A 14,090-nucleotide genomic window follows, 5' to 3' on the forward strand; every position below is an offset into this window, starting at 1 on the left:
CAAGAACTGAGGAAAGGACAGAAGTGGCTTTACACCTCTCCTGTGCTGAAGCTTCTAGAAGTCAGTTCAACCCTCAGCACCTATTACAGCAACTATGGGGTTGCCCAGCCTTACTCAGCTGCCAACTGCCCTTATGGCCCATCTTGGTATCTGGGATTACATGGGGGTGTAAGAATATCCAAGTAGTGCCTCCTTTCTTCCCAGGAATGCCCCCAGTCTTCTGCCCCAGGAACGTCTATGGAGGATGACATAGAGTCAGCTATGCCAACTGTATATCTGCCGGGGACTTGGTACACCAGGGAAATTCCCCAGCACAAAGCCACCATAGGACTACTGTGAATGAGGCCCAATATACTTTGTCCTAGTGAAAATGATCATTCACTGCAATATTTTCCAGCATCTGCCACTCTTCACAACCTGGTTCTTCAGCTGATCATTTCATGAGGCCTTTACTGGGTGGTGGCTTTCTGTCACCACGTTTCACTGAAAGGGAGAGGGAAATTCAAGAGCTACAGTGCATGCGTGACCACCATGTCTTGCATGTGCTTTAAGGTCTTCTCCATTTGTGAAGCTGAGGAGTTGTACCCTGGACACTACATTGTGAATGAGGAGCACTGTCACAGAGACGCAAAGCTGCTCTGAGTAAGCAGGCAGATAGCGCTTGTATAGAACACGTATATTCCAAAGCTTCCAACTGCAGTTTCCTCACTTTAATTTGCATAGCTGTTACCTGCTTTCCAAACCCCCCGTCCTCCATTCCATAGCTGTAAGGTAGCAGCCGGGGAGGTCTGTGCATGAATTCTGCTTATGCAATATAATTAACTAGCACAAAGGTTACCAGAAAGGAGTATTAGCTCTTGCTAACTGCACAGAATAGCACATCAGGAACTCCAGCGCACCCTATCTCTTCCCATTTGCAATGAAATAGCAAAACGCATAACAATTAATACTTAGCTTGGGCAAAACCTTTTAGAAACATTGAGGAACTAATTATAACAAAACCTCTGTGAAACAGGAGAGTATCGGTATTTCCATTTTACAGATAAGGAAAATGAGAGGGCTTGTTTTCCCAAGGCCACTGAGGTATCTGGGTTTAGAACTCAGGAATTCTCTGCTCCCAGAGAATTCTCTTGTGCTCCGAGCTTTGGACCATGCCTTTTTGTAATGAACTCAAAAATTCTTTTTTGTACCCCTCCACTGTAAACCTACAATAGCACAATCCAAGTGCAATTATTTCCATAGCCTAGGACACCTAATCTGCAAAATTATTCTATATGCTGAAATATGTTTAGCGATCAGTATAGCTAGAAGGCTTTTTATAGATATATATTAAAAAATTCCAAAACATCCATGTATAAAACACTTCTAACCTTCCTCCTTATATGTACTAGAGGGCTGGGGAGGAGGGTCAGGTGAAGGTAATTGCAACTGCCTCGGGCCCCAGCTATCTGAATATTTGAGATTTGCTATATTTAAAGGTGCATTCCAGCATCTTTTCTAAGGAAGCAAACAATGATTCTAAACTAAAGTGGAATAAAATCCCTCGAGCAAGCTTAATTCAGGAATGTGAGGGTACAGTACCAGCGGCAAGGCGGAGTCACTAAAAAAGGAAGGAATAGCCTAGACTACTTTGCATTAATATTGCACCTTTCATCCAAGGATCTCAAAGCTCTTCAAAAACATTAATGAACACTGACAACTCCCCGTGACATGGCTATTACTGTTCCCATGCTACAGATGGGGAAACTGAGGTACAGAAGACCACTCATCCCCTATGTAACTCAGTGGAGTCACAGCAAGGATGCATTTGTCTCAGAGAAGGTAAATAACTCTCACAAGTTCAAACAGCAAGTCAGTGACATGGCAAGGTATGATACCTAATTTAGGCCTGGTGCAACTGTTGATTTCAATGCAGTTGCAGTCAAACTAAAATCAGAGCATTGGTGGCTCAGTGGTAAAATTCTTGCTTCCCACTGTGATGGGTTGGATCACAGAAACCCCCTTGGGAGTTGCCACCCGATGTGCAAAGACTACCCCTGCTTCTGTTTTCCCTGCCAGCTCAGGACTCCAGCACCCTGTCTTGCTGAGCCAGACACTCCCATCTGCTCCAACACAGACCCAGGGTCTGAATCACTTGCCCCAAAGCTGCAAGTTTATCTGAAAACAGCTCACAGAAGTGTGCTTGTCTTTAGCACTCAGATGCCCAACTCCCAATGGAGTCTAAACCCAAATAAATCCATTTTACCCTGCATAAAGCTTATGCAGGGCAAACTCATAAATTGTTCGCCCTCTATAACACTGATAGAGAGAGATGCACAGCTGTTTGCTCCCCCAAGTATTAATACATACTCTAATTACTAAGTAGAAAGTGATTTTATTAAATACAGAAAGTGGGATTTAAGTGGTTCCAAGTAGTAACAGACAGAACAAAGTAAGTCACCAAGTAAAATAAAATACACAAATCTATGTCTAATCAAACTGAATACAGATAATCTCACCCTCAGAGATACTTCAGTAATTTTTTTCTCAGACTGGACATCTTCTAGGACTGGGCACAATTCTTTCCCCTGGTACAGCTCTTGTTGCAGCTCAGGTGATAGCTAGGGGATTCTTCATGATGGCTCCTCTCCCCCTCTGTTCTCTTCCACCCTTTCATATATCTTTTGCATAAGGTGGGAACCCTTTGTCCCTCTGGGTTTTCACTCCCCCCTCACTTGAAAAGCACCCAGGTTAAAGATGGATTCCAGGTCAGGTGACATGATCACATGTCACTGCAAGACTTCATTACCCACTTGCCAGCACACACATATACAGGAAGACTAACAGGTAAACACAGCCATCTGCAGACAATGGTCCTGGTTAATGGGAGTCATCAAGATTCCAAACCACTATTAATGGCCCACACTTTGCATAATTACAATAGGCCCTCAGAGTTATATTTCATATTTCTAGTTTTAGATACAAGAGTGGTACATTTATACAAATAGGATGATCACACTCAGTAGATTATAAACTTTGTAATGATACCTTACAAGAGACCTTTTGCATGAAGCATATTCCAGTTACATTATATTCATTTATCATATTTTTATAAAACTATTCCAGTTACATTATATTCACTTCTTATTATGTTTTTATAAAACCATATAGACTGCGCAACGTCACACCCACACAGGAGACATGGGTTCAATTCCTGGCCAAAGCAACATATGCACGAGAGCTAAAATTGTCTCCAACAGTCCTGATTCCCCACTTTAACCACAGGGCAACACAGAGAGTCATTTTACTTCTGCATAATTGAGTAATTGGGGTTTTAAAGAGGGCAAATCAACAAATAGTCTCGAAGTCCTTCTCAGATATCATAGGGGAGAAATTTGGAGGTGTTAACATGCAGGTTACTTCTGCTTGCACTTCTTTAGTTAAAGTTAAAGATGTGGAGAGACGTTTTAGGGAAGAGCATGTGTGGTAGTAGAAAATGAAAGCCGAGTGCGTCTGAAGTCCTAGAAACACTCTCTCTACTGTCCAATAGACAGCAGCACATGGAAACTGCTACTTAACTAACATGCACTAGAAACTCATGCACCCAAGTTCAAAACCACGTTAATCTAGCCAAAATGCTGGCAGCCACATATTAACCAGTCAGAGAGAAGTGGAACATGAGTACTTTGTGAAAATGGGCATACTTAGTGTGCATTGTAATGGTTTTTATCCCAGGTTTTTTATTCTGCTGGCCTTTCTGAAAACAGTCTGCCATGTTCCAACACAATCTGAAAGGAGACACCTAAGGTTGCCAACTTTCCATTTACAGAAAACCAAACACCCTTGCCCCGCCCCTGAGGCCACACCCCCACTTGCTCTCCCCCACACTGGCTCACTCATTTATTTTCATCGGGCTGGGGCAGGGAGTTGTGGTGTGAGAGGGGGTGAGGGCTCCGGTTGGGGGTGTGGGCTCCAGGCTGGGGCCGGAGATGAGGGGTTTGGAGTGTAGGAGGGGCAGAGGTGAAAGTAAGCCGGAACCGTACGGTACGGCGTACCGGCAAGAGCTAGTATTCCGTGCCGGACCGCACTGACTTCCGCGGCCGGGATTTAAAGGGCTCTGGGCTCCTGCCCGCAGCTCCGGCGGCTGGGCTGGGGCCGGGATTTAAAGGGCTCAGAGCTGCTGCGGGGAGCCCAGAGCCCTTTAAATCCTGCCTGCAGCTCGGTGCCCGGGCTGAGGCTGGGATTTAAAGGGCTCAGAGCTCCCGCGGCTGCAGGGAGCCCAGAGCCCTTTAAATCCCCCCCAGCAGCTCCGGCAGCTGGGCTGGGGCCGGGATTTAAACGGCTTGGAGCTCCCGCCGCTGTGGGGAGCCCAGAGCCCTTTAAATCCCGCCCACAGCTCTGGCAGCCGGGCTGGGGCCCATGCACCCAGGAGAGGGTGAGAACATGGCAGGGGCTTGGGACAGCGCTCTGTGGGGAGCCGAGGCTTGGGCAAGCGGGACTGGGCTGGGCAGCATGTCTGGGGAAGGGCTGCTTGGTCCCGGTCCGTCAGCGCCCCAGGGAGCAGCGGCTAGCAGGGGACGCAGGGAGCTCAGGGCAGATGCAGTCAGAGAGCGGCTTTGCCCCCGGGCCGGCTCCCCCAGCCAGAGGCTTGTACCCCGAGGGGCTCGCCGAGCGCTAGCAGCCCTTGTGAGCTGGACACGGGGCTCCCAGGGGCTCTGCCCTGGACTAGGTGGGGGTCAGGCTCAGTGACTGAACAGTCCCTTTGGGGTGTAACCGGCTCTTGGAACACCCTGCCCCCACTCTGTCCAGGGGCAGCCAGAGCCCTCCAATCAGGGCTGAGCAGCCCCTCTTTGCCCCGGCACGTTTCCTTCCCAGGCCGCTCCGAGCCCCTCCAGTGTGGGGGAGTCCAATTCACCCAAGGGAGGCAGCTGCCGTGGGGCAGCCTGGCTGGTGGCAGGGCCAGAGGCTGGCCCAGGACTTGAGCAGTCACTGCTTGGGGAGCGCCGGGGCAGGACCCCAGAGCCCCAGCAGCGGGGCAGCCCCAGGCCCACACAGGAGCAGGGAGCACCAAGGGCAGCCTGCAGAGTCCCCACTTCCCTGCAGGTAGCGTGAGCTGCTGGCCCTGGCCAGAGGATGCATCGCTGCGGGGTGCCACCATGCTCACCCTTTCCAGGGAGGGGTCCCAGGCCGGCCAAAGCCCCGAATCGGTGCTGAGCAGGGCCTGTGCACAGAGCAGCTCCAAGCAGGAATATTTATTGCCCAAGCAGCTCGGCGCCTGGGCTGGGGCCGCGATTTAAAGGGTTCGGAGCTCCTGCAGCTGTGGGAGCCCAGAGCCTTTTAAATCCTGCCCACAGCTCCGGCGGCTGGGCTGGGGCCAGGATTTAAAGGGCCCTTTAATTTGCCCCTGAGCCCTGGGGGCTCCTACCCATCTCTGCAGCTGGGAGCCCCGGGTTGATTTAAAGGCCCTGGGGCTCCCAGCCACAGCCGGTGCCCCAGGGCCTTTAAATCTTGAGAGGCCCTGCCTCTTCCTGTTGAGGCCATGCCCCCCTCAGGACTCCGGCAGTACCCATAAGTCCCGTAAGTTACTTTCACCCCTTTGAGGGGGCTCCGGGCTGAAGGTTTTGGAGTGTGGGAGGGGGCTCCAGGCTGGGACAGGGGGTTGGGGTGAGTTCGGGCCCCGGTGAAAAAAAATTTTCAGGCTCCCCAGCAAGGGCAGGCCGGCTAAACAGGGCTGACGAGGCAGGGGGAGGAGCCGGGCCCCCTTCCGGACCACTGGGCCCCGGTAATTTGTACTGGCTTCCTCCACCCCACCCCCCTCGTCAGCCCTGGCAGGGGGTGAGGGGAGCTTGGCTGGTGGGGGGTGCTGAGCAGTCACTAACTTTGCCCTATGGTCGGCGCCTATGGTGAACCCTGCCTCCTGAGAGCACCAGGGCACAAACAATATGAATGTTCTGGTTTCCTTGGAATGAATGCTCTCTCAAGAGCAGGTCCTCTTGTGCTTTCGTTTGTTTTCCCCTTCTCCAAAATCCACCACCATTTGCTAAACTCTCTTGTTGCAATCAGACTTAGGGCCAAATCCTGCTTGCTTCACTCATGCGGGAAAAGAAGGAAAAGGCCAGTGCACTTGGGACTCAGCAGCTGATCCAGATTGGGCTTCAAAGATGGGCCCTATATGGGAGGGAGACCTGGTGAATCAGAGCTGCCTTAGAGTTCAGATGGAGTCAGTCAGAAAACAAAGGCAGGTGAGAGCTGCCTCAGAGGTCCCTGAAAGACGGAAGGAAGGGGTAGGTGAGAGTTTCCTGAGCACATGAGAGAGACAGAAGGAGCAGCAGAGTGGTGCCCTGGAGGGGGGATCTGCAGTGAGCAGAAGGCTCTGCAGGCCCTCCCTGGTAAGAGGGAGGAGTTGCCAGGAAGCCAGTAGAGGGACAGGCAGGCTTGTTCATCTTCCTGAGCCAGAGAAGGCAGAAGAGGGAGATGCCTGCTGGTTCTTTGAGCTGGAGGTCCAGAGAGAACTGAAGGCTGGGGTGAGGGACGCTGGAATAATACATGGGAGGTGAGTGCGGTGAGGGATGTTGGAGCTGTACGTTGATGGCATAGGCAGTCGGTGATCCGGCCGCTGGGGGAGGCAAGCCCCCAGTCCCTCCCCTTCTGCCTGAGGCCCTGCCCCTCCTCCTCCCTGTTAGCCCCCCCTCTCCACAGGAGCCGAGGGCACCCCCACAGTGGGCCCTAGCACCGGGTGGCACGGCCGGGACAGCCCCTGCCCCAGGGGGCCTTGCAGTGCGACAGCAGCGCCCCCAGCACCAGGTAGCAGGGCAGCGCGGTCCCAGGGCCAGCCGCCTCAAGTCCCCGCAACAAGCCGTCCAGCCCCTGGGAATAACAGGAGGGGGACTGAGGGCAGAGCATGGGCATGGCCACTCCAGGCTGTTTGGGTGGGCACAGCCTCTCCCAGCCTATGATACCTGCCACCCCTAGTTGATGGACTCTCTGGGGGGTTGATTTGTTATGGTTTATATGCACAGCACTTTCTGCTGTAAGAAATGAACCCTGCAAGAGCTATTTATACTTAGAAAGATCATTTGGACTATTTTTAGGGAGCCACTGAAGGGGAAACTGAGGCAGGCACATTGTTAGTGCTGCAGCTTGATGCAGGAGGGTGCCCTGGTCAAGGGCTGCCATAGGACACCCAGTAAAGTCAATGGGAGCAATTCTCATGAGTAAGGCAAGCAGAAAGAGCCCTTGGGTAAAATCCTGGACCCACTGAAGTCAGTGACAAAACTCCCATTGATTTCAGTGGGGTTAGGATTACACCAGTTCTTCTCTTACCTGCATGTAAAGTGCCATGCACAACAGTGCTGCCTTTCAGCAATGTCTCATACAAGTGAGGAAAGTGTCCAGAAATAGTTCACTGGAGTTCGAAAGGGGCATGTCAAGCAGGCAGACTGAGTTACTTCACACACGCTCTCCATTACATGGCTCCACCCTTTGCAGGGCCTAATGCTGCAGTCCTTTAACACGTGCAGCTCCCCTTTCTGTCTCTGTGAAACAGCAAGATCCCCCTTGTTTACCCTTGAGCATCAAAGCATGCTCATAATTTACTGTTAGAGAGTGGCCGGGATGTTAGTTCAGCATGTTACAAAGATAAGGGCCTGTTGGGAAGTTGTGATCTATATCTAACCTCCCCCTAAGGTTCAAGAGGGTTCTGATCTACAGTTCAGTTTCTGACCCATCTCTAGTTACGTAGGAAGCCCAATAATGCGGATTTCCAACCCAGACCAAATTTAAACAACATTTAAAGCTACATGTTCCCTTTTTCATGGGCGCAGAGTCTCATGTCTCACAAGAGCTTGTGCTTACAGCAAAGTCATCATGGATTATGAGTGCACAATGGCCATTTTTTTTAGAAAAAGCAAGAATCTGAGGAGGCCCCTGGATTCTTTACTGGAATTAGCCCTTCCTTTATGAATTCCAGAGTTAAATGTTGTAAATGTGCTTCGCATATTCCTTCCCCGCACCCAAGAAGAGAGATCTGCTGGACACGTGCTGAGCAGAGCAAGGGAAGATGTGGTGTGAGTCAGGAGCCTGGAAGGTTGAAAAGAATAGATGGGAGAGAGCTATGCAGCCTTCAATCTTTGTAAGATTTACTGCCTTTGCCTCTTGCAAAGACCTTGTGTGCGTGTGCATGTGTCCGTGTCCAGGGCAGGCAGTAAACAAGAACTTGGAAGGGGGAAGGAAGCCAAGAGAAAGTCAGGCATATTAGTCACACAGCTGCATTTCCTGTCAAAGGACCCCAGTTGAGTAATCACTCAAGATATGCTGGTTGGTTTTTCCCCTATTTTAGTTGATTTGAGCCTGCCAATATCTTTTGTAATTTTTTTAAGTCAGCCTCAAAGGGGAAAATGAAGAAGAAACAGACACAACTTTTCAGATTTTCTTTCTCTTTTAATTAACTGAATGCTCTTTAGTCACTTTTCAAGAATGTGAGCAGTGCAAAGTAGATCTGGGCCAAAGCATGTTCCCCATGAGACAGGTCTGATGTTTCCAGGATATATATTTACAGCAGGGACTGGGCATCAGGACTCCTGCATTCTGTTTCCAGCTGCTGCCACTGACTCACTCTGTTCGAGCCATATATCGGGTTCTCCATAACTCAGTTTAGCCATATGAAAAATGCACCTTTAATACCTAACTTATAATGGTGGTGTGAGTCTTAATTAATTAATGCTTCTAAAGAACATTGGGGTCTTTTGATGAAAGGTAGAAGTGCAAGTATTTTTTCTAAGGGAAAATTGAAAGAAGAGTCCAGCTGGTGGTTAGTAGAGATTGCAATGAGACCACAGTTTCACTTCATGGATTTTAATTAAACAGTAGAGCATTCCTGTGAACATATTTTAAGAGAAGCGGTTAAGTGGCATAAGAGTAATGGCATCAGATTAAGGAAAGGAAAACTTGCTGACATTTAGTGCCATTAAAGTGTGGAATAATGTTCCAAAGGAAGTGATGGAAGCATGATCTCTTGAGACATTCAAAATTAGACAAAACACTAGCAGACTTACGATAGGGAACACTCGTGTAATATTGAGAAAGAGACTAGATCTAATACTCTAAGGCTTTTTCATTGCTAGATTCTGTGATTTAAAAGGTACTGGCTCTAGCTATGTGATACCCGTGTCAGGAAGATGTATCCACAAAGCCCATGAAGAAATGAATGCCTAAAATGTTGCATTCTTCCCGGTGTTTGCAAAGAGAGTTCCTCATTTCTCAACAAATATAACATCAGAATGATAAAGCCCACATTATACAGGCCACCTACGAAAAATACCATGAGCCTACTTAAAGACCTATGCCAGCCAGTGGCTTATATCCCTGGCTGTAGGTCTGACTAGGTGATCCTTTGAAAATGACTGTGAAGGGGGAAAAAATCTGTTTCGGTGGCTATATAAACATGGAGTTGATCATTGTAACTTAAAATGTGTAATAACACAGTTTCATACACTGCATGAGGAATGAAATTTACATTTGTGTGTAAATTAGTGGTAATGTTATATAATCCTCCAATTTGGTATCTCAGATGTGTAATGTTTCCAAACCACAGTTTACAAGTAAATGTGATGTAAACAGCTTTCTCAGCCAGTAAAATTGTATAAACTCAACTGAATGTCAGATTTATACAGATTTACTTTTAAAGGAACATTGAAAGGTTGTTTACATACCTTTTGTAAAGTGATTTAAAATGTTCATTTGTACATATTTATAGTGCACTGAAAATGAGCCACTTACGAATCATGGCCCAAATATTGAAAATTCCCCATTTAAATTGTCCCTGCAAAATCTGCACTCTCAACTTTTCTGTGAGCAAACTCTAAAAGAGGCCGTATGCTCATTCTAACAGGTATTTACATCTGTAATGACTTGTTTTGTGAGGGCAAATGGCCTTTTCACCCTCACAGTGTATATGTATGTGTATTTTGTAGGCACAGTTTAGGTGCACATTTTTAAATATTTGGCTCCATGTGTGAATTAACATAAATCACCAGTTTGCTAGTGCAGTGTAAACTTTGTAAATTTTCCGTTTTTTATGCAGTGTGATGTGTGAATCTCTTTTTTCCTTATGTTTGTTATATGTACTTATAAGGTTCAAATAACTCTAATAACCTAATATACCAGAATCAAGTATAGTAAGAGTATGAAATTAATACTTAGCATTTTCAAATCAGCAGATAAACAATAACTAATTCTGCCTATCTTCTGACCTACCTATTTATCTTAGGTACTTATGTGGCTCCCCTCACTATAGTATCTGAGTATCTCACCTTAATGTATTTATCTTCACAATACCCCTATGAGGTAGGGAAGCGCTATTATCCCCCATTTTACAAATGGGGAACTGAGGCACTGAGCAGCTAAGTGACTTGCCCAAAGTCACACAGGAAATATGTGGTCTCCTAACTCAACCGTGAGGCTGGCAAGAATTACCTTCCCAATTTTACAAATGGGGAAACTGACACATGGAGAAATTAAGTGATGTCCCCAAGGTCAAATAGTGGCAGAAGCAGAATTAGGACTCAAGACTTAGACTCCTAACCCCTCACTCAAAGTACCAGACTGCTCTCTCGCTCTCTCTATCAGTGAAATAATCACCGCTGGTATAGTGAGCAGCAGTCAATGCTGTGTTAATGTAGTTATGTAATGTACATAGAGGTGAATTAGACAAATACGTGCTTTATTTAGAAGCTAAATCAACTGGGGAAGCAGCATGGTGGACAGTGGATTTGGACTCTTGGGACCTTCCCAGACCTGCAATTGGTCTACTATGTGAAATTTGACAAGTTACTTCACTTCTATATGCCTCAGTTTTCCCATCTGTAAAATAAGGATGATCCTAATACTGACATGCTTTGAGATCTGTGGATAAAACTTGCTATATTGTTCTGTTCCAACTCCCATTAAAGACAATGGAATGATTCTCAACAAATTTACTGAATCAGGCCCTACAAAATTAAGTATTATGATTATTATTATTATTAGCTCCATGAGCAAGAGCGCTAGTGTTGTCATTAAAATGGTTTCCGAAACTCTAGACATGCAATTCTCCAGCCACCATATCAAGTGAAAACACACAATCAGTGAAACACAAGTTTGAAACAGTGCTTCATCAGACCAATCTATGAGTGGCTAATTAGCGACCCTAAAGGAAGGAAACTATTGCCTAGAAATGTCTAATAGCTGGACATTTCTTTCATGGATATCAAACACATCACAATCCACACCTGCCAATGCACAACCAAACATACTGGCATTTCAAAGATATGAAGACATAATTTTTATAGTGGGTGGGGAGGAAAAGGGAACAACCAAATTACTTAAGGACACTAGAGTCTGATAGCTCTTATACAACTCAGACTAGAACTAGATGAAATAAAAACTCCAAGAGGGTCTTAAATCTTTTAAGTTTTCAATCATCACATCCTTTAAACTGCGAGACAGGAAATGGGGAGAGCCATTAGAGTTTTCCCATTTTATTGTTTCACTTTCTGTGATAACATTGGGAACTCTCCCTCTTGAACTAGGAGTGGTTGGTAAGAAAATTCCACACTGCTGAGAGCCATATGCTGGCAGAGGACTTTTTGATAGAACCACTACCATAGGCACTAGAAGTAGGAGTGCGGGGGGTGCTGCAGCACTCCCTGGTTTTATGCAGGGTACCGGCTGCTGGCTATGCACGCAGGGTCCCAGCTGCCGGCCCCACGCCCGGGATTCAGTTCCTGGCTGCGCACACGGGGTCCCAGACCCCTTACCCCTCCTGGAGACACCGCCCTGCTCCCGGCCTCAGCTCGGGAGAAGGGGGGGGTGGAGGTAAAAAGTTTGGGGATAGTTTTGCTGGCTTTCAGCACCCCCACTATAAAAAGCGTTCCAGCACCACTGACCACTACAGTGCTCCTGTGCACGAGGGCCCTAGGGTTGCAGCTAGGCACTGGATGTTCTGCACCCCTTCCACCTTAAAGACCGGCCCCACACCAGTATTCGATATGCCCATATGGAGAGGAGGATAGGAAACTGAATGGGGGATTTGGGGGGTGATCCTACAAGCTACTTGATGTAGATTGGCAGCTGCAGAGAGGCCTCAGAACTGGAGTTCCTTTCCTCCAGAATCAGTGTAGGATTGCCACATAAAGTCAGATTATGTGCAGGTTTCAAGAATTTCACTTCCAGAGCAAATATGACTGGCAAAGGGTTAACTTGACTAACGGCAACACATCTGTGAAAATGGAGAGGGTTGAATGCAGCTCCTGAGCCTTAATAAAATGCAGGTGTTTTTATAGTTACTTTAAAAAAAACCCAGCCTCGTACTGCTGCAAGCATGTAAAAACAAGCACCTAATGCTGTGGAAAAAATGTACTATTGGATAATGAGAGAGCAGTTTGGAAAGGCAGCAGTGGGTTGTGCGAGGGGGTTGTGAGGAATGCAGCAGTCACTGGTTGTGGTCTACCTTAAAGTTCAGAGAAAAAAACACATAAATCTTCTAAGAACAGCTCCTCTGACCACATGAATTTGGCCTCCAGTGTATTATACCAGGGATTAACTTTTGACATTTTCCTCACAGTCACTGTGGCCCCTGTCTCTCAATCTCTCCCTCCAGATTATTTGAGACCTAGTTTATTTTATTTTTTCCTTCCTCTGTTTTCTACTCTATGTAAATGGAGCTCATAAGGAACATACATAGCATGTACACGCATCCTATATGCACAAATACTGTATACACACGTTCTCTTGTCTGTTTGGTGTAAACGCTTCCTCCCGCAAGGCAGCCTATTAAAATTATAGGACAAACTAGGTAAAAGAACTTTTTAAATACATAATTTTTTTCTCTTTGTGCACACCTCAACTCTTCCACTCCCTGGAAAACACTGTGGAGACCATTTCTGAAACACATTGGTTTGAGTGCCTACAGTTTTATTGGAGGAGACAGGTCTGGTCTCAGGGACTGAACCTTGTGTTTCACCTGATGATCAGTCAAATCAAAAAGAGGAAATTATTATTATTATTTATTTGTCTTACCGTAGCATCTAGGAGCCCTAGTTATGGAGCAGCACCCTTGTGCGAGATGCTGTACAAACACAGAACAAAAAGAGTTTACAATCTAAGTATAAGATAAGATGGATACAGACAGGGTAGTAGAAATAAACAATGAGACAGTATTAGTCAACATGATAGGCAATAGTCTCTGCACACCAGCAGCCTCATCATTGTCAGTTTTTTTGCAATCAGTCATCATGGCAAAGGAGAGTTTTGAGAAGGGATTTGAAGGCAGATAATAAGGTGACTTTCCGGGAAGTAGAACACACAGACTTGGGGAAGCAAGGAACCATTCATAGTGCCTGCCCCCATGGTATTGAGGGTTGGTGGGAGTAGGGCTTTTACAATGCTGTCATCCTCACAGAGTAGTTCCATGAGTAGTACCATTGAGACGGCTAATGATTTTTTGGTACCCGTACAATGCAAGTCACTGCACAATGTAACAGCCTCCATGAAAACTCAGCCTCCTGGAAAGAAAAGGTACAATGATCAGATTGCGCACAACTTTTATGATACTGGTGTACTTCCACTTGTGGAACAGAAGGAAATAACTATTCTCCCTCTTCTATTACTACAGCAGGAAGAGGAATACCTTTTGGGATTTGCTCTGGGGTATTTAGTGTAAGAAGTTACACAACAGCATTTTAGCAGAGGATACAAAAGCACCAGCGAAACTAGACAACCTGCCAATCCATTCATCAGAGGGCCTGCAGCTACCATTTCAAGGAAGATGAAGCAGTAATAAATACTGAACAAAGCAAGTTAATCTGTGCCCAGAAACATTTAAAAAGTGAAGTAAAACAAAATCAGAGCGGCTGCATTAGCTCATGCCAGCTCTTGTTAAAATGGGAGCAGAATTCTCCCTTATGACAGTATGAGCAAAAAAAACAAAAACAAAAAATCACACCCAAACTAGCCCATTCTTGACATGTTATCACTGTGTAGTGTGCATCTTTGCATCCATAACCTCATTCCAACAGGTCAAGGGTAGTCCCAACCTGAGTTATTAGCAATGATGGACAGGAATATAAGGCTAT

At 46.6% G+C, this 14,090-nt stretch overlaps 1 protein-coding gene across 18 annotated transcripts in view; it reads left to right on the top strand.

Annotated features, from left to right (window-relative positions):
* Nucleotides 1-14,090, top strand: part of RAD51B (RAD51 paralog B) — a 682,929-nt gene that overhangs the window by 649,913 nt on the left and 18,926 nt on the right. For 9 of the 18 annotated variants that reach the window (XM_065592927.1, XM_065592925.1, XM_024109218.3 and 6 more), the window contains one exon: nucleotides 1,738-1,821. The exons of the other annotated variants lie outside the window; for them this stretch is intronic. In XM_065592927.1, the coding sequence (XP_065448999.1) occupies nucleotides 1,738-1,821 (84 nt within the window). The remainder of the gene's footprint in view (nucleotides 1-1,737; nucleotides 1,822-14,090) is intronic. 18 annotated transcript variants of the gene reach the window in all.

The sequence above is a fragment of the Chrysemys picta genome, chromosome 4 (genome assembly GCF_011386835.1).
Source record: "Chrysemys picta bellii isolate R12L10 chromosome 4, ASM1138683v2, whole genome shotgun sequence".
In the NCBI taxonomy this organism is placed as follows: Eukaryota; Metazoa; Chordata; order Testudines; family Emydidae; genus Chrysemys; species Chrysemys picta.